Consider the following 21,524-nt stretch of genomic DNA (forward strand, 5'->3'; position numbering starts at 1 on the left):
GAGTATATTTCTTATTGTTACATGGGAAACAAGGTACCAGTAGATGGTGTGAATAAGGTGTCCCCTATTTAAGGATGAAGCCAGCACCTGTTGAACATGCTTTTCTCTTTGAAAGCCTGAGGGACGTTCAAGACATTGTTCAGAAGAACAGCATAGTTTGATTAAAAAGTTGATTGGAGAGGGGAAAACTTATACGCAGGTGCAAAACGTTATAGGCTGTTCATCTACAATGATCTCCAATGCTTTAAAATGGACAAAAAACCAGAGACGCGTGGAAGAAAACGGAAAACAACCATCAAAATGGATAGAAGAATAACCAGAATGGCAAAGGCTCACCCATTGATCAGCTCCAGGATGATCAAAGACAGTCTGGAGTTACCTGTAAGTGCTGTGACAGTTAGAAGATGCCCGTGTGAAGCTAATTTATTTGCAAGAATCCCCCGCAAAGTCCCTCTGTTAAATAAAAGACGTACAGAAGAGGTTACAATTTGCCAAAGAACACATCAACTGGCCTAAAGAGAAATGGAGGAATATTTTGTGGACTGATGAGAGTAAAATTGTTTTTTTTTGGGGGGGTCCAAGGGCCGCAGACAGTTTGTGAGACGACCCCCAAACTCTGAATTCAAGCCACAGTTCACAGTGAAGCATGGTGGTGCAAGCATCATGATATGGGCATGTTTCTCCTACTATGGTGTTGGGCCTATATATCACATACCAGGTATCATGGATCAGTTTGGATATGTCAAAATACTTGAAGAGGTCATGTTGCCTTATACTGAAGAGGACATGCCCTTGAAATGGGTGTTTCAACAAGACAATGACCCCAAGCACACTAGCAAATGAGCAAAATCTTGGTTCCAAACCAACAAAACTAATGCCTCGCAGATGTGAAGAAATCATGAAAAACTGTGGTTATACAACTAAATACTAGTTTAGTGATTCACAGGATTGCTAAAAAAGCAGTTTGAACATAATAGTTTTGAGTTTGTAGCGTCAACAGCAGATGCTACTATTATTGTGAACACTCCCTTTTCTATTTTTTTTTTATTAATAGCCCAATTTCATAGCCTTAAGTGTGCACATCATGAATACTTGGTCTTGTTGGATTTGTGAGAATCTACTGGTACCTTGTTTCCCATGTAACAATAAGAAATATACTAAAAACCTGGATTAATCTTTTTAGTCACATAGCACTACTATTATTTTGAACACTACTGTATGCATTAATAAAAAGAAGAAGAAGAAAAAAAAAGAAGAGTAATTATGTAGCCCAATGCTAACAGTGGAGGCTCTCAGCTCATGCTAATGTTTGGTGCCGTGTCAGCGCCTTGACATTGCACCTAGCTAGCACAAAGGCATTTATACACCATATGATATAAAGACTGTAACTTTACAAAAATAAGGAAACAGTGCTGCATTGCAATGACAGAATTTATTAATTATGAACTGCAAATGGATTAAGTATAGATGAGTGAGTGAGTGAAATATTTTAAGTATTCTTATTTTGGGGAATTTTGGCTCAATTACAGTGGATTTATCCAGTGGGATTGAGCTAGTTTTGTATGTTCAGATTCTGTTCCGATCCTTTAAAATCTGTTTTATGGTCAGTATATATTCAGTTAACTTTATATCAAGCTGGTTTTAGATGTGCTTAGCTTTGTAAACACTTAGCTTTACACTTCACAATCAGTACATTTTATACATACTGAGCTTTATATTCAGTTAGCTTCAAAATCAGTGTTATATTCAGGGTGTAGATTCAGATAGCTCTATATTAGCTGCATGTTCAGCAGGGCGGTTAGCACTCTTGCCTCATGGCACGAATGTTGTGCGTTAGTTTCCAATGAATCCCAGTTCCTTTCTGTGTGGATTTTGCCTGGGTTTCCCCTCGACCATCCGCGTTCCTCCCACCAGCAAAATATTCATGTCAGGCTCAATCTTCCCACAAGAAGCTGGTGGCACTCCAGTTACTGTAAAAACATTCAGCCAGTCCGAAACCACGCAGGCGGAGGCTGCCGTGGTGCCAGGGTGTCATTCCTAAACTAGATGCACACAATCCCCAATATGATCTGATCCTGTCTCAGTAGAATTTGAGCATTCACAGAAAGGGCAGTGAAATAACACCAAGAAAAATTTCACCGCCCCTTTCCTCTGTAATGCCCTGCAGACCGCTGGATAGCAGTAATAAAGGGAATGTGTGTTTGCAAAGCGTGCCCTGCACCTCTGTGTGAGATTAAAGTCCTGATGAGAAATGACCCTATTCAGAGAAAAGACGACATCCCTCATGACAATGATGATGACTCTAATGTTTCAACAGACGGACTGAAATATTCACAGGCTGACCTTTCTCGTCCGGAACAGTCAGCAGCTCTGACTCATCCCATCGCACAGAGTCGTTTCTGTCATGATACCACCACCCAATATTAGCAGCAAACAAAACAGTATCTTCACATCTCCATGTTTTGGCTCTATAAACATGTTGCATGCTTGCAGAGGGTCTTGCATGATGAATAACATGCTTTTTGGGTATGCAATGCTGAGAATTCTCAATTAATCCACTTGGAACTAATGAATATCCAGTTAGATGCTCATCAAAAAAACTGTGCCAGATGATTTATGTCACCACTGCATATCCCCTATACCCCTCTTTTCTTAGTGCCACGAAGACTGATAAGCAGTGCTTTACAATGTAACAAGTCAAGCTTCCTGAAATACCACTTTCCTGTCTCATGTCCAGACTGGTTCATAATCACACAAATAATTTGGTCACTAATCCCTACTTTCAGGTTGCAAACATTTGCCTCGCTCATGGTGTGACCTGTGATCCAAACACAGCCAAACAAAGCAGGAGTTTATCCCACAGTTTTTCCCAATGCTTAAACTAAATAAATAAAAACCAGCACACAGTATACTGGTTAACAGGTGACCAGTTCCTGGAAATCTTTTCAAACACATCTGCTTTGAGATAACACACTAAAACACAAATGTGTTCACACTTTTAAGCCTTTGTGTTGCATTTTTTGCGACAGTCTTAAAGGTATAGTGCCACTGTTTTTTTTTTTTGTTTTTTTTATGATTTAAGTCATAAAAAGAATTTTCTATGGCAACACTATAATTTTGATGATAAGGGATTCAAAATATGATGTTGCCAATATGATCAAAATTCATGCCCTCTGGAAACAATTTAGAATTACAACCCCTGAGGGGTGAAATTTAAGGGATCAGATGCGATGACCAACATCTGATAAATTTGGCAGTGACTTAGAAGAAATCTTATGGATGTTAACGTAAGATTGGTCACTGGTAATCTCAAAACCCCACGCATGCGCACATGTGCTTCCTCCTGCAGTTATGACGATGATAAAGGAAAGGACAATATTCACAATGAAATTTCCACCCAGGTAAATATGTCCTCTTCATTAAAATGAGCTGTAATTTTGCAACATGTTACAAAAATAAACCTACAATATAATGCTTGGATTTTGGTATAAACTACATTTTCTCAGTTTTGTGAAATCTGAAAGGCCCTATAGCTTTAACTTGTTCCAACTAACAATACTACATTAACAAGTAGGTGAGGGGGAAAACAAAAACAGATGCTCACAGTATTTATTTTTACAGGATCAGAGTCAATTTTTAAAGCCCAGAATTTATATAGTCCAAATTCAATTACTTGTAGACAAGGTGAAAACAATGAACTACCTTCATTCAGCAGGCGCAGTGCGTTTATTATAAAAGTGATCTGAGTATTACACGAAAAGTATTACATGAGTATTACATTAAAAACCTCAGTTTTAAACAGACAGAGGAAAAACATAATGGTGAACTGTGAGAGCTTTATCCAGCCATTCAACTGAGTATTAATGATACATTTAATATCTACTTAAATGAGTGGCAGCCAGAGAGGACAAAAATTAAGGATGTGCATCCATTTGTATGTGAAACGACTGCGATTCAAACAACCTAGCCAGGGCTTGCTGTAGGCGAGTCTCCCATCTTGACAGGTGGCAGGCACCATGCTGGGGTTTAATTTTCCATCCAATTTTCACGCAAAGCATAGAAAAAAAAAATTAATGAAAAGATAATAAGCATTACCCTGCCTGGAGTACCATAGCAGATACACCAATTAAAATCACCATTCCCCAACTCTAATGAAAAGTATTTATGCCATTCTCACTATATATATATGAGAGAGAGAGAGAGAGAGAGAGAGAGAAACCCCATATATACAGGTATATATGGGGTTTTCCTCTTGAAGAGGCATTTTATTTTTTAAACAGGTGGTGTGACAAACTCTGGAAAATATGGTAATAATCAAATATGCAATACAGTTCTCCTGTGAAGGAAAGGGCGGGGGGGGGGGGGGGGGCTCCTTTCTGATTTCTGATGTGCAGTGTCCACAAGAATAGTATTCTTTTAACTTCTCCATGGGTCAGTGCTACAAAAGCACCATCAATATATATTGTAATATAAAATTACAACAATCAAGAATTGTAGTATGATCGAATTGGCACCTATGCATCGCCCTGCTGTAGTGCCCCCCACCACCACAAAAAAAAAAAAAAAAGAAAAAGAAAGGAAGAAAAAAGAAAAAGATGAAAGGGGAAAAAAATAGGGAAAGGAAAGAGAAAATAAACGATGTATAGAGATGTATTAGTGTATGAACAACAATCTTATTGTTATGGATTATTTATCACTGAAAAAGCATGCATATTATAATACGACCAAGTTTGTGATATATAATAAATATGCATCGAATACGGTGCAGGTGAACGATGAGACATGTTCACAGACAGTCCTGTAAAATCCAAATGTTAATGGACAGCTATGCAACTGCCAACAGATAATTATGTCATTGGTAATACAGAATATGCTGAATAAAATAAAATATGTTTTGTGACTTGTTTTACATAATCTGGAAAAATCTGATATGGCTGTGGTAGTGTGGCAGGGTGAAGGTGGGCGTGGGGTGCAGATGAGGGGGTGGGTGACTGATTGTGTGTGTGTGTGTGTGTGTGTGTGTGTGTGTGTGTGTGTGTGTGTGTGTGTGTGTGTGTGGAGGAAGTCAGGTCTCAAAGCCAAAAATTCAGCTCCGCCCCCCCCCCCCCCCAAATACTCCTGGCTGTATCGAATCGGCACCCAAGTATTGGGATACATATTGTACTTAGGGACATCATCCCAACCCGAATAACAAACTGTTATCAAGCAATTATGTGCGCTTTCGCTTTTTTTTAAGAAAAGAGATTAATCTGTTTTTCCAGATAATTGAGAATTTAGCCTATAAAATACCAGAACACACACACACACCTGCAAATGTGTTGATAAACTAAAAACCTAAAAATCTTTCAAAGATTATTTATTGTGACATAAAAACATACAAATCTTCACAGCAGAAAAGCTGAAACAAGTTTATTCATCTTTGCCCAAAAATGACTTTAACATGAGAGGTTTATGATTTTTGAGTGTTTTTCCTTCAGATGACCCCTGATGACCTACTTCAACCCACTCTCATCCTCAAATTACAACGTGCATGTAAATAAAGCTGAGAAAAGCCAGGCTTTGCTTGAAAGCCAGACTTAGTGGAGTCGGACTTACCTTACTCTTGATCTCTGCAGACAGTCCGAAGGCTGGGCCGCTCCTGAAGTGCGTTGACATTCTGCCGCTTTATTGCCTCTATTTACAGTGTAGCTGAGCTTGGAGAAGAACCAGCAGCAAACAGCCGTGTGTACGTGTGCGCGTCAGCCGCAGAAAAGTCCACAAACAGTCCGCGGGTAGGTTGTAATGTCGGCTGGCTGCGATGCGACAACTTTCCGACACTTTCTGAATCTTTTTTAAACACGTCCCATGTGTGCGCTCTCTGATTGGCTCCAGCCGCCGTCCAATCAGCACGCTGCCTCCTCGTCTGTGGATGATGTCACCGCTGCGGCATGACATTTAATCAGTGTCACTTTTTCCACCTTCAGAGTCAGAATGCTGAAGTTATGTCACTGTCACGTTCACGTCAAAGTGGTTAGGAAAGAAAACATCTTTTCGACAAGCCGCACTTTGAAACGCTTAAATATTCATGATGTTAAAAAAATGAAGATTTGTGTAGGTTAAGAGGTGGCTCATACTAAGAACTGCTACTACAACAACTAACAACAAGAAGAAGAAAACTATAGCAATAACAACAACAAACGACAACAATAATAATAATCTGGGCACATCTTGATTATTAGAATAAATATTCATTTTACTATTAATACTACTACTATTACCACAACTAACAACAACAATAATAAAACTATAGTACTATCAATGTGGGCACATTTTGATTATTAGAATAAATATTAAATTTTACTATTAATACTACTACCACAACAACAATACAATAAGAAAGAAAGAAAGAAAGAAAGAAAGAAAGAAAGAAAGAAAGAAAGAAAGAAAGAAAGAAAGAAAGAAAGAAAGAAAGAAAGAAAGAGTTAATTTTACAAAAAGAGAAAAATTTCAAGCTACCTCCGCCAAGGAGGTTATGTTTTCGGTCGCGTCCATTTGTTTGTTGGTTGGATTGTTAGCAGGATTACTCAAAAATTCCTCAATGGATTTCAATGAAATTTTTACCAGGGGTGTATCTTGGCCTAACTTAGAAGCAGTGTTGGCAAAGTAACTTTGGAAAGTTACTTCATTAGTTACTTAATACAGTTATATTTTACAGTTCCTTAATACAGTTACTTCATTAGCAGCTGCGGACAAATTGTCAGCAGCTGCTGAATGTAATTAATAAAGTAACTCATAATCTAATTTAGTTATTTTTAAGATTTAGCACTCAGAAAAGTAACTATTAGTTACTTTGCTGATTGCTCAATCTTAAGAGTAACCAAGTTAGATTACTAGTTACCTTATTAGTTACATTACTTATTAGTTGCAAGTTTTCAGCAGATTCTAATAAAGTAATTGCATAAAGCTGCTAATGAAGTAACTGCATAAAGTAACTGTATAAAGCAACTAAAAAAGTAACTAAAAAGTAACTTGTCAATGTTACTTTCACAACACTGCTTAGAAGTCATTAAATTTTGGTAATGATTTGAAACACGATCCAGATCCAGTAATTTTTTTAAAGGATTCTTTATCATTGCAGGATCGGACCAATTTCAACATTTTTGCATCTAACATCATGAAGACAGGTCACAAAGGCTGAACAAAAATTAAGTTACGACACAACAATAATGTAGCATTTGTTTCTCCTCATTGAATAAACTTATTAGAAAATTTTAAAAAAAACTTGCGTAGTTCATGCAGTTTCTGTTTATAAATACATTTGCTGAAGATCTAAGGGTTTAACCACTGAATCTGAAACATGACGGTAGATGCGTGAAACAACGTGGAATAAGTCTCTTTGCCAAAGGGTATTCCATATGATGTCAGTGACCCTATGTCCTTGGTGGAGGTTTGCGCTCTCCGAGTGCTTCTAGTTTATTTCTGGGTTCAGAACCCTCAACATTTGGAATGATCTGGCAACCCCCCGCCTCCCAAAAAACTCCCCCTACTTCCAGAAAAAGTGCATTTATGACATTACCTCCAAGGGCAGATCCAGGATTTTGTACAAAAAAAGGAGGGGGGGGGGGGGGTGACAGGAGCGTGGATTTGTAAATATGTCTGGTGTGACCAAGAGGCTTCCCTAGGAGGGGCTGAGGACATGAACCCTGTGAAAATTTTAAATTTGCAGGTAGCGTTTCCTGCATTTTGGTGCATGTTTATAGCCTTTTTTTATTATTATTATTACTACTAATTTTAACCTTTATTGTACAATCTTGAATGTGATACTATGATGTCATAATGACAAGTAAATGGACTGCATTTATGTAGCGCTTTTCCATCTGCATCAGAAGCTCAAACTGCTTTACAGTTATGCCTATACATTACATCCTCTTCTTCAAATCATCAGAGGGAGGTTTTCCTTACCACTGTCACCTGTGTGCTTGCTCTAGGGGTTGGTAAGGTTAGACCTTACTTGTGTGAAGCGCCTTGAGGCAACTTTGTTGGGATTTGGCAGTATTCGCCTTATTCAGGAAGTCAGGGTGGGCGGCTCGATTTTGTCAAGCAACTTCTGGTTTGCCACTGTGTCAATGATTAGCTACGTGGGAACACAGTATGCTAGAAGTGTCCAAACATGAGCAACATTAATTGTTCAATGGGTGCCACAACAACTGATCGAAGAGGAAACTATTGTTTTCGGAACAATGTTTTGAAAATGGAAAGCAGAGATCTGAGCGCTGTGGATGAACATTTAATTTGTTCCCTCCTCCATTGAAAGACGCGGCTCTCCGGTGCTGGCTAAATGCGCTGAATTTGAAAAATCCACCCAAATCTCTCTATGTCTGTTCTTTTCATATTATGGAGGGAAAAACCCACACCACTGCATCTTTACCCAGAGAAATGGTTGGAAGAAGCCATGGCGGATGCTAGTGAGACAAACGGGTAAGCTGTGTTTGTAGTGTTAGCTGCTATCTAATTTACTCATTTTCTAGCGTTTCATATAACCAAGCATTGCATGAAATAACACCATACGTATATTAACGTTACGTAATCTTGGCGTTACGGTGGTACTACTTCTCTGGTAGTATTTTAACTTGATTGTGCTTTTATACGAGCTTTGCGCCGCTGTGCGTCACGAAGCTCATAGTTCCTCAAAGCCAAACTGTCCACGCCAAGTGACAACAGAAAGTAGTTAAAAATAATCGAAGGCCACTTCTTCATGTCATCTTCCCACTCTGTTTTGACCCATGGGTGAGCCAGAGTTGTTCCCTTTGAGCTTTTCAAAAATACTTTTGTTTCTACACATGGAATGACTTTCATTGGTCTATATTGAAACACCGCTCACCGGAAGTCCTAAGACAAAACGGAAATGCTTCTGTTGTAAAAGTGGGCAGGGCTGAATAAGGTGAATTTAAATGAAATAAACTGAAATTGAAATGCGTCACATTCACACTCACACACCAATATCAGGGCGCTGACATACAAGGCACTCACTACACACTGGGATCAACGGGGATAAGGACCTTGCCCAAGGGACCTTACTGATTTCACAGTCAGGCTGGGGTTTGAGCCGAGGATCCTCTGGTCTGAAGCCCGCCGCTTAACCACTAGACCATCACCTCCCACAAGGAACACAAAACATTTGAAATGTCTGTGGCTAAAAAAGAAAACAGCCTTGCTACACCTCGCTGAATCCTAATCTGGTATAAATGTATCTCACTGAGTCACTGCTGAATAGACGGTTCACGGTTGTTTGTTTTAGTCTGTGAAAAGGTGCCCCCCCCCCCGGATCTGCCCCTGAATTTACCTTGGAAATTTGATTCATCAACTCCTTAGCCTATACCACAGTAGCACTAGGCTAATGTTATCTTTTTGGGCTAAATTAAATTGTGAGATGTTTTTGCTGATGTGTGGTGCTGGTACCTTATCTAATTAATTGTACATAGAATGTCAATATGTTACACATAGCAGTATTGTTTTGTTAAAAATTAATTTAAAGATGTATTTCCAACATTAGCAAGATTGTTGTTTCTCATCAGTCGCAAAGCTGGCCACCAAGGCTGTGATGTTAACTCGGGTTGCTCAGTTTTCTCACGAGTTTCCGCGTGTAAATTCCAGCCTGGCGTAGCATTCAAGGCATATTTCCCTGAGCAAGAGGTTGGAAACTCTAAACTTCCAAGGGTTCTGAATGCAGCATATCTACATGTAAATTATGGAGACATTTTGATTATTATAACTACTTGTGATATTAATTGTACCAGTACTGAAACTACTATTACTACTACTACTACTGATAATACAGTAAAAATACAGTTGATGATTGCATAAAGTAATGGTCATTGAGGGACAAATTAATCCAGAAAAGCCACTGTTCCTGCTGTGAAGTGCATAAAGACGCGACAGAGAACTTTAAAGGGTTGCACGCACGTCCGCGTCATTGCATGGCCACAGAGCTGGAGAAGCATAAATTAGGCTTTAGGATTTTAAGGTACAGCTTTGCAGTAGACCTAGAAAAAAATGGATTTTGTCCATTTTATACATATAGCAGATTTTGTCCGTTTAATGGACAAAATTCACTGGTCGACCTGAATCCATTTTAGCGAGTTTTAGTGTATATATCATTTTGTAAAAGTCTCTAAGTCCCTTCGGCTTCTCCGTTGTTTTCAATTGGGGTGACCACAGCAAATCTGAGGTGGATCTGCATGTTAATTTGGCACGTTTTAAACCGGGTGCACTTCTTGGTGTCACTCCATATTATACGGAGAACAGTCAGGGATGGGTTTGAACTGGGAACCTTCCACACTGGAAACAAGCACACTTTACTGTTTGGCCACCGCACCTGCTCTCTACTACTACTACTACCTCCACCACCACTAATAATAATAATAATAATAATGAACAAAATATAGACAATAATAGTAGCTTGTGCTGACTAAATTATTTATTTTATATGTAGTAACCGGCCCTTCGACAGACTGCCGATCTGTCCTATGACTTCTGGGATGCCCCCCCGTGACTCTTGATTGGAGTAAGTGGGTATAGAAAATGAATTAATGAATCTAGTAACCAGCACAAGAGTGACTTAGCGAAAGCTGCTGTTTTGAAGAAAGACTTGATTGACTTCCAAACTGTCTATGACACCGATCCACCTGGAGATCTGTGCTGCATGATGGGAAGAGACACACCCACCAAAAAACTGTCATTGATAACAAGCTGAGAAGAAGAAGAAGATGTCTTTGATGGGTTCATTTAAACTGTGACAACGCTGCTCAACACTGATGTTTACTTGTTTGAATTTCTCTGCCAATGACTGAAGTGATTGGCAGAGTTTTTGACAATTATCACTTCAGTCTCCTTTGAATAATAATAATAATAATAACAATAATAGTTTTCATTCGTTATCATTTGTTGAGCTATCTCGACCGTAACAGTAAGTGTTACAAGTGAGGGAGAAAAATGCTACTTTAAAGGTTCTTGGAGTGAAGGTGAAAAATATGCCATCAGAATAGTTTGTTTCACTGTTAGCGCACATTTTACATGATATCTCGCCGCGGGACTGATTCCAGTTTGGCTGATATGCCGCCTGATTGACTCTGCCTGAAAGCTACTGCAGAGCGCTTGACGTCACTCAGAGAAAGATGAGGTGGTTTTCCTGTTTTACACCAATGTGTTACTCCCCTTGTTCTCTCACAGGCATGCCGATGACAAGGAAAGGAATGCAGCGGATTCAGGGGGTCTGCAGTGTGCAAAGCTAGAATGGGACGGAGGGAGGTGGCGCTGCTGCAGCTGCTCCCCGGAGAACACGATTCACGCTCCTCTTTATACCCCTCTCTCTCTCTTTTGTGTATTAGTGTCTGACATGCCGCAAGGCATGCCGGAGAGGAACATTCTGGAAAGGCCTTAGATGACCAGAAAACAGGGAGAGATGGACGTGCAAATTATTGGTGTCAGATGATAAAAATGGGCAAAGGCTTTCCACCAGTCAGCGGAAGACACTGCAGATGCAATTATATTCACAATGCAGTCATGATATTTGGGTATTCCCCACATGTGGTACCGTCTGCACAACATAACAGCATTTCTCATTCCAGCAAATGAGTAAATGGAATTTTCAACAATTTAAATGTCACTGAAAAAAGAGAATTGCTGGACCAACTTAAAAAGTGCTTCAGTTGATAACATTCAAGTGAATAAGGCTGATTCAAAAGAACTTAACCAGTAGTATTTATGCCAACTTGATAAGTTTAATCGGGCAGTTTCGCTTGAACCCTGCATGATATTGCGGGATTTGACCACTGTATGGGGACCTCCGCTTCCGTTGCGCAATATGTACACAGCATAACTTCACATGGAAAAATGGTGTACTGTACTGTTTTCGGCTGCAGTCACCGAAGCAGTCGCGAAAAGTGCAGTTTTGTTCAGTTCCCAGTGGAGAAGGGAAGACAAAGCGAGTAGGAGATGTCATGTCGATAAGTGTTAGCCTGAATAACCAGAGTAGCTGCGTTCTCTTGCCTGCAAAACCGCCTCGATACGTTTGAGCTCTGGGTCATAAACAAATCGCAGCACATGTCCACTTTCCACCACATTGTCACTTTTTCTTTGCATTTTCACTTTGTTTGTGTGTAATTTGCCCAAAAACTAAGAGAAAGTGTTGCGTTTCTGTCCCCGGAAGTAGGGAAATTACATCTTAAATATGTCATATTTTACCCCTTTAGCACCCACCCTCAAACAAGACTGCGGTGCCCAATTGGAACAGTTTCTTTAATTTGTCCTCTCGTGTCTTTCTTTCTGTTCAAAATAGATTTTTACTTCCACCAAGGAGGCAATGTTTTTAGTGCTGTTTATTAGCAGGATTATGCAAAAACTACTACAGTTTTTCTCAATTGCTAAAACACTAAACCCTATTGTCTGAAACAACTGCTCAGTTGCTTGAACCCACTGACTGAATCAGTCACTGTTTTGGCAAAACCATAATCATTTTTCACCTGTTTAGACACAACTTGCCAACACATTTTCATTGTGATGCACCTGTCCTGCATAATGGCGAGCACAGGTGGCAAAAAGTCAAACACAGTTAAAGCACTGGTGTCACCGGTTGAACACAACTCAAAATTGATCACACTTGTGGCCAATGATGTGAGGAAACATATATAAGGCAGTTCAGAGAGCGCTGGTTTGTGAGGTACGACAATGGATAGAAATCTGAGAGGAGGTGTTCGTGTGAGAGGTGGTCAAAGTGGTCAGTGAAGACAGAAAACAGTAATATCTGATGAAATCAGAGCTATTGTGATTGACCGTGTTCTTGTCCACGGTATGAGCATGAGGAAGGCCGGACAAAGAGTCCAACCAAACATTCGTAGAGTCACTGTGTCCACCATAATCCCATGATTTAGAGAAGAGAACAGGTAATTACCTTTTCTGACATTATAGTATGTAGATTTTGACAGGAATTACTGTATGACTATACTACATACTGAACCACAGTATACTGTAAGCAAACACAAATTTCAGTACATCACTGTGACAATGTACTGTAGTATTGTAATGGAGGGTTAGTCTAACTGTTTTTGGCCTAATATTTCATGTATATTTTTGTACTTTATTTTTACGCAGGTTTACTGTATACAAGTGCTAAATGCACATGATTTCTGTTATTTGTACTTTTTTTTTTACTATGTACAAGTGCTAAATGCACAGGTTTTTGTTTTGCAGCATGCATTGAACATTGTATTTTCTATATTTCTATGTAGTGTTTAGAGACTGCTCAGTAGGGTTTTTAATTTGATTGACTCGGGGCACGATTTGACAACACAGTTCAGTTTTGAGCACAGATTGAACTGTTTTGAGGTGAAAGTTTGGTTTTGCAAGAAGAGTCTGGGGTTTTGTGAATGTAGCTTGAAAATTGGGTTTTGTGTTCACAGTTTAGAGAAAAGGAGAGCAGCTTTTGAGAAATGTGTCTTAGAAGTTGAGGAAAAACTGTAAACTGATATTCTTGGAACTTGGTGAAAGGGTGGAATATGGACTACAGCAAAAAACATTATCTTTTGGAGTGGATCCAGGATCCCCCCCCTACCCCCCACTTTCATTAACATTCCGAGCATTTTCCAGAATTTTTCAAGAGATACCCAGACCTTTATGACAAAAATTAAGCTTACGTAGAGTGCTAATATCTGTGTATGTCAGATAAGTTATCCTGCTCATATCTATCTCTAATAGTTGCAAAGATACAGTTGTGGTCAGAAGTTTACATACACCCATAGTGGGCATGATTATCATAGTAATTTTGGGATGTTAATGATGTCTTTGATCTGTTCTTTTGCCAGGGAGCAATGATTGTACAGCATACAAAACAAAAATTGGGTGCACTTTGATCTCCTCTCATCCACACAGGGTCAAAATTACACATACAGTGGGGGAAATAAGTATTTGATCCACTGTCAAGGTTTTCCCACCTACAAAGAATAGAGAGGTCTGTAATTTTTATTGTAGGTACACTTCAACTGTGAGAGACAGAATCTAAAAAAAAAAAAAAAAAAATTAGAATTAAATCATAAACATGATTTTCAGAATTTTTTCTTTTTTAGATTCTGTCTCTCACAGTTGAACTGTACCTACACTAAAAATTACAGACCTCTCCATTCTTTGTAGATGGGAAAACTTGCAAAATTGACAGTGGACCAAATACTTATTTCCCCTATTGTACAGGCTCAAATATATATATACGTTCACTTAAAACTTTTAATAAGTGGGATGTGTCACCACTTTTCCAAGTTCTGGAAGAAGACCCAAATTGTCACCCTTATGAGAGGAAACTGGCTAGGATGTTTTAGAGCCACCAGGGTACAAGGCTGCCAGAAGCTCTGACCACAACCATATATCACAGAGCATTCTCTACTTCTCTGTGAAAAAACCCCCTTACATTCTAAAAACATATCACACTTTTTTTACTCTGTAACTTTTCACATGCATATTAGTCCATACAAGTGTCAAAATATCTCATAAAGTTAAAATGATAAATCAGTTGTCAGGTACAACTTGAAGTTGACACTGGACTGCTTCAGAAAGACCTGGAATTATCAGGTACAGTTGTTTCAAAGAAAACAAAAATTAATTGACTCAACCGCTATGGCCTATATAGGCACGCTCACCACGCAAGACTCCACTGCTGAAGAAAATGCATATTGAAGCTCATTTAAAGTTTGCTGCACAACATTTAGACAAGCCTGTGAAATACTGAGAGAATATAGTCTGGTCAGATGAGACCAAAGTTGAACTCTTTGGATGCCATAATACACACCATAAATGGCACTTCACACCATCCAAAAAATACCATACCAACAGTAAAGTCTGGAGATGGTAACATCATGGTGTGGGGCTGTTTTTCTTCATACGGCACAGGCAAATCACATATGAACATTTCTATATATACATTGTGATCTGTAATAACTTATTCGAGTGGTAAAAGCAGCTGCTTCAAAGTGACAAGGAAGCTTTGTCAATAGCAGTGGCCTCTGCAAGCACTCCAGGCATGAACAAATTTAATTCTGTCACCAAACTGATGATGAATACATGAACTATACATAAATACCTCACATTATTTGTTTAATCCACTGCTGTACATGAGGATGGAAAAAGTCTGCAAATTGCAGTCAGATTAGCCTTCAAATCACAAAATGGTCATTTTGAAAATGTAGTGTAGAATCAGTTTACCTACTGTTACTGATGATGTGATGTCACACTATGAGTTCTATAACTTAAAAATCTGAACCCGGACTGATGATATGCTGATGATGGCCTAGAGGTTAGCGAGCTAGGCTTCTGCTCAGAGGATTCTCATTTCAATTCCTCATCAGGCAGGAAAATCATTAAGAGCCATGGGGCAGGGTCATTAATCTTCAAGTTGCTCCCTGAGTGCAGATTTTAAATCTTTAGTACTTACTTGGATGAAATTGAATGTTTTTCAGTAGCAGTTTTTCTGACACCAAAATACATATTGCGGTGTCCCACAAGAGAGTTGCTTGGGACCACTGTTATTTTAAAATTTTAAAAGTGATTCTGTTATAAAGGCCAGTGTTTTTCTGTATGATGATGCTCAGCATTGTTTTGTGCATCATCAACATTAGCAGAGCTGAAAGAGAATCTACAGTTGATTGTGATTACCAACTGTCTGAACATGAACAAACAATGAATCAGCATTGCCAAAAATAAATGTGTTGTATTTGGATAATGCTGCTGCTCTCTACTTGTCTATAGATGGGACACTGTGTGAGCCGGTTGAGCTGGGTTTTAAATTAGACAGTTTGCTGTCGTGCTCTGACCACATTGATCATGTTGTGTCTGTAATGTGAAAGGGCATTGCTTTTTCAAGGAAATTATCTGCACATATTCTGTCTTCTGTTATGAGTGAAGTTGTCATTCACTCTGTCACACATGGCGTACTGCCCAGGATTCTGGTCAAGTGCTGCCCCAAAACACCTTAGAAAATAAATGAACAGAAGAGCCAGATTAGTTTTTCATGGCTCATTGTGGATAATGAATTAAAAATCTAGTCTTTTTTTATTCATGCATACTGTCATCTTGAAAAAACACCAAATTTCTTGTTGATAAAATGTTTTTTGTTGTTGTGTATGATGCATCAAGTGAGCAGTGCTCTCTTTTTTTGTACCAAGTCCATGAACTTTATGAACAACTGTTCTTTCTAGATGTTCTTTGGGATACAATATGCTCACCACCAACATCAGCTCTAAACCAAATGTTATTTGAAAAATTAACAAAGAAAAATCAATGAATTGAATATAAATGCTTGTTATTGCTGTGTTGGAACTACGTTTTTGTTAATTTTTAATCTTTTGGTGCAATGTGTTTGGTTTTTCATTAGTCATTTCAGTTATTTTCATATTTTAACCCTGAGCTTGTATTGCAAATTATTGTCTTTTTCACACCCTGTGACACACACACACACACACACACACACACACACACACACACACACACATATATATATATATATATATATATATATATATATATATATATATATATATATATATATATATATATATATATATATATATATATATATATATACAGTGAGGAAAATAAGTATTTGAACACCCTGAAATTTTGCAAGTTCTCCCACTTAGAAATCATGGAGGGGTCTGAAATTTTCATCTTAGGTGCATGTCCACTGTGAGAGACATAATCTAAAAAAAAAAAAAAAATCCAGAAATCACAATGTATGATTTTTTTTTTTATATAATTTAATTGTATGTTACTGCTGCAAATAAGTATTTGAACACCTCTGAAAATCAATGTTAATATTTGGTACAGCAGCCTTTGTTTGCAATTACAGAGGTCAAAAGTTTCCTGTAGTTTTTCACCAGGTTTGCACACACTGCAACAGGGATTTTGGTCCACTCCTCCATACAGATCTTCTCCAAATCTATCAGGTTTGGAGTTTCAGCTCCCTCCAAAGATTTTCTATTGAGTTCAGGTCTGGAGACTCGCCAGGCCACTCCAGGACCTTGAAATGCTTCTTACGGAGCCCCTCCTTAGTTGCCCTGGCTGTGTGTTTGGGGTCATTGTCATGCTGGAAGACCCAGCCATGACCCATCTTCAATGCTCTTACTGAGGGAAGGAGGTTGTTTGCCAAAATCTCGCAATACATGACCCCATATATCCTCCCTTCAATACGGTGCAGTCGTCCTGTCCCCTTTGCAGAAGAGCACCCCCAGAGTATGATGTTTCCACCCCCATGCTTCACGGTTGGGATGGTTTTCTTGGGGTTATTCTCATCCTCTAATCATGGTAAGTGGAGTTGATTCCAAAAAGCTCTATTCTGGTCTCATCTGACCACATGACCTTCTCCCATGCCTCCTCTGGATCATCCAGATGGTCACTGGTGAACTTCAAACGGGCCTGGACATGTGCTGGCTTGAGCAGGGGGACCTTGCTGCCCTGCAGGATTTTAAACCATGACAGCATCATGTGTTACTAATGTAATCTTTGTGACTGTGGTCCCAGCTCTCTTCAGGTCATTGACCAGGTCCTCCTGTGTAGTTCTGAGCTTTCTCAGAATCATCCTTACCCAAAGTGAGATTTTGCATGGAATCCCAGACCGAGGGAGATTGACAGTCATCTTGTGTTTCTTCCACTTTCTAATAAATAATCATAACAGTTGTTGTCTTCTACCAAGCTGCTTGCCTGTTGTCCTGTAGTCCATCCCAGCCTTGTGCAGGTCTACAGTTTTGTCCCTGGTGTCCTTAGACAGCTCTTTGGTCTTGGCTATGATGGACAGGTTGGAGTGTGATTGACTGAGTGTGTGAACAGGTGTCTTTTATACAGGTAACAAGTTCAAACAGGTGCAATTAATACAGGTAAAGAGTGCAGAATAAGAGGGCTTCTTAAAGAAAAATTAACAGGTCTGTGAGAGTTACAATTCTTGCTGATTGGTAGGGGATCAAATACTTATTTGCAGCAGTAACATACAAATAAATTATTAAAAAAAAATCATACATTGTGATTTCCAGATTTGTTTTTTTTTTTGTTTTTTTTTTTTACATTGTGTCTCTCACAGTGGACATGCACCTAAGATGAAAATTTCAGACCCCTCCATGATTTCTAAGTGGGAGAACTTGCAAAACCGCAGGGTTTTCAAATACCTATTTTCCTCACTGTATATATATATATATATATATATATATATATATATATATATATATATCATTAAATAAATGCATTTAAATCACTATAAAGGAGGCGTAGCTTTGCATTTCTTATGATATGATGACAGATGTTATGCAGCTGTGACACACATTGCCAGCTGATTGTGCTCCTTCAGTTATCCAGAGGTTTTTCCACGGGCCAATATATGGAAGGCAGCTTGATCCAGACACATATGAACCAGCTAAGGAGAAGTATTTGTCTGGGGATGTCATCTAACCAGTGCAACTGAGAGGAAAGAGAGGTAAGAGATTTCAGAGATAGACGCATCAATTTACTTAATTCCTTAAACCCAAACAGGCTTAAATGGTTGCACAAGGATTTGCAATGTTTCATAACTGCTGTTTTTCAACAAAATAGTAATATCTGGATATCCGCAAAAATTTAGCATTCTTACGAAGAAAATCAGCCGAAGTTTGAAATTTTATGACTACTAGTACAGTTAATGTCAGTTCTGAGAGGGCTTTAGATTTTGAAGTCCTTCCCTGTAATATGAAAAGAGACTAGCAGCAGAGGATTTGATTGATGGATCGCTGGTCCTATCAGGTTTTGCCAATCCACAGCTACAGGCACACTTTCCTGTGCATAAAATATGCATTGCCATGGTGCACCACACAACTGTACAGAACGAAAAAAGTAGAATCCGATATCACAGAAGCCTTTTTGGTTGTTATGTATGGAAAACAGTGTAAATTTCCACTTGCTTTATGTGGTTTTGTGCCAAAAGAAAAAAGAAGAAGAAGAAGAAAAAAGAAAACAAAGTTATATCGGGATAACAACAGTTCAAAATATTTTTAGGCTTGTTAAACAGTTACAAATCTGTTACGTTTAGACACTGTCTTAAAAAAAAAACCTTAACACCATCTCTTTTTTCCTGAAATGTTAAATGTTTTCTAACAGTTGCTCCAAAGTGATATCTTTGCAAGGAGAATGCTGTGCTTTGCTCATACATCCTAAAGCATGAGCAAAGCCAATACAAGCAACAGTTCATTAGAATTTTAAAAGAACAGATGTTCTCAGTCAAGATTTGTAAAATTCAGGTTATAACACACTGTCAAAAAAAAAAAAAAATCACTTGTTTTTACGGGAAAATTATGGTAACTGTGGTTACCAGGAGAATTCTGTAAAAACTATGGTGAATATGTAAATTCTTTTACATAAAATATGTAAATTTTTCCAGTGTAAACGTGTTATAATTTTATTGTCTATTTCGAAGAAAAAATCTCTGCAAAACGGTCACGGTTTAATTATCCTCATAATGTAGTTTACACATTTTAGACATTATTGCTGTAAATTAAACACTACTCCATTGTTTTTCTTTTTGCACTTTTTTTAATGTCTTGATTTCACAGGATTTCACCATTAATTTCACAGATCTTTTTCTTTTACAGTGCAGAGAAAAAAACAAAATGACAAAAATCCCTGGAACCTGTGGATTTGTTTTTCACCTTTGGACAGTGGTGAGCAGAGTTCTGCTAATCCACTAACTTGCTAATTAGCGAAGCTAATGTTTTCATTAGCGGATTAGCTTTTCAACTAACTTTGAAAACCATCAGCAGACCAGTTAGCTTCTACTAAATTTTGTTCACTAAATTTCAGTCCACTAACATTTTTACTTGCTGGTAAAGTGAGTAAATTTAACAATCAAAAACATTTGTAAAGTCTATCATATATATTAGTTCTTGGTTAGCTAACTCTCTGCATTCATATATGAATGCACACCCTGCTCAGAGTGCTGCTCTCATTTAGCTTGTCATAAGCTAAGCTAGTGACGATCGTGAGAGTGTGATGAATGCAGAGAGCTAGCTAACCCTTCTGGTTCACAGGTCAAAGCACACAAGCGCTGGTAAGAAGACAAGAAGTTGCATTGTGGACAAAAACGGTATGTAAGTAGCTCAAAAGTCAGTATTTTTTATTTATTTATTTTTTTGTGCAATTGTGAAGGGCCATATTTAAATTCGAAATGGAGCTAAATGGGGCAAAATGGGGATTGATAATCATGAAATGGGGGTAAAATCTAAAGAAATGGGGCAGATTGAACCAGACTGACTCCAAATAGTTACTTGAATCATGTTTGAAGTCAGTCTGCTCCATTTTGCTATGTTTAACCCCCGTTTTCTTATTATCAGTCCCCATTTTGCTCCATTTCGCCAAAAAAAAAAAAAAAATTGAGTAAAAGTAATTAATTGAATCATATTTGGAGTCAGTCTGCTCCATTTCATTACTTTTTACCCCCATTTCGTGATTATTAGGCTCCATTTCGCTCCATATCGTATTTTAGTATAGCAGTTTGTGAACGCAATATGGGTGAGCCGCAGCTCTGTTAGCAGTTTATAAATATATAATATACAGATAAACTACGACTTCTAATACTGCGATTTACTGCTTTTGATAAAGATGACAGCATTTTATTTATTTATTTTTCCTATGTTCGTTTTGTGTTTGTGATCACCTTTGATTTTACCCAGCAGCCCCTGCGGCGCTTCAACTCGAAACTGGCTTATAACTTGCTGACAGCATAACAAGTCAATACTAAAAGTTAGCGGTAACGTCTGCTAAAATGTTTAGTGGTTTATCGGTCTAGCGCTATAAAAGTTAACGTTTCAGTTAGCGGTTTAATGGTTATCGAAGCTAATTTTTCGGTTAGCTGTCCCCACCACTGCCTTTGGAATGCTTTGTATTCCAAATTTGAGAAAACAGTGCATCCAACAGAAAATCGAAACACCACACTTAGCAGGTGTGTCACTATAATAAAACCAGACAACAGCCTCTGAACTGCTGTCATAAATGACTATGAACAATCACTAAGTGAAACAGATTTTGTATATTAATATTTGCACAAGTATGGAGTATGCACACTTTCTATCTTTCTCATACACACACATTAAGTGAAGGTCTTATAAACAGTTCACACAGAGAAGTAGCACACATGAGGAATTTAGACACTTTATTTGGGCATGATGGGAGAAGGGAGAGGGCTTGGACTGGTTGGGACGAGGACACAGATGTAATGTCTCATGAAGGATGAGTCTCTCACTTTAAAAATAATAGCCCAGTGTCTGTTATTCACTGTGTGGTGAGCTCTGCTGTTTACACTGGCTCCTCTAACCTTACTAGCTACTTATGGATACATGCACAAGGTGCAAAATGTCATATAAGTGTATCACAGATAAGCCGAGGCCTCATTTATACAAAAGAATTGTCATTGTATCAACTGAGGTAAAAGCCTGATACACTCACAGTATTTTGCCTTAAATAGATGATGTTTTATGACACTAACAAAAATA

General features: G+C 38.4%; 1 protein-coding gene across 2 annotated transcripts in view; it reads right to left on the bottom strand.

Moving 5' to 3' along the window:
• LOC117528403 (TLC domain-containing protein 4-B-like) overlaps positions 1 to 21,524 on the bottom strand; it is a 124,087-nt gene that overhangs the window by 24,813 nt on the left and 77,750 nt on the right. The window contains exon 1 of one of the 2 annotated variants that reach the window (XM_034191032.1): positions 5,596 to 5,834. The exons of the other annotated variant lie outside the window; for it this stretch is intronic. Coding sequence (XP_034046923.1) covers positions 5,596 to 5,655 — 60 coding nt within the window. The 5' untranslated portion in view covers positions 5,656 to 5,834. Of the gene's footprint in view, positions 1 to 5,595; positions 5,835 to 21,524 lie in introns of those variants that run through there. 2 annotated transcript variants of the gene reach the window in all.

This window comes from Thalassophryne amazonica, chromosome 16 (assembly GCF_902500255.1).
Source record: "Thalassophryne amazonica chromosome 16, fThaAma1.1, whole genome shotgun sequence".
Lineage (NCBI taxonomy): Eukaryota > Metazoa > Chordata > Actinopteri > Batrachoidiformes > Batrachoididae > Thalassophryne > Thalassophryne amazonica.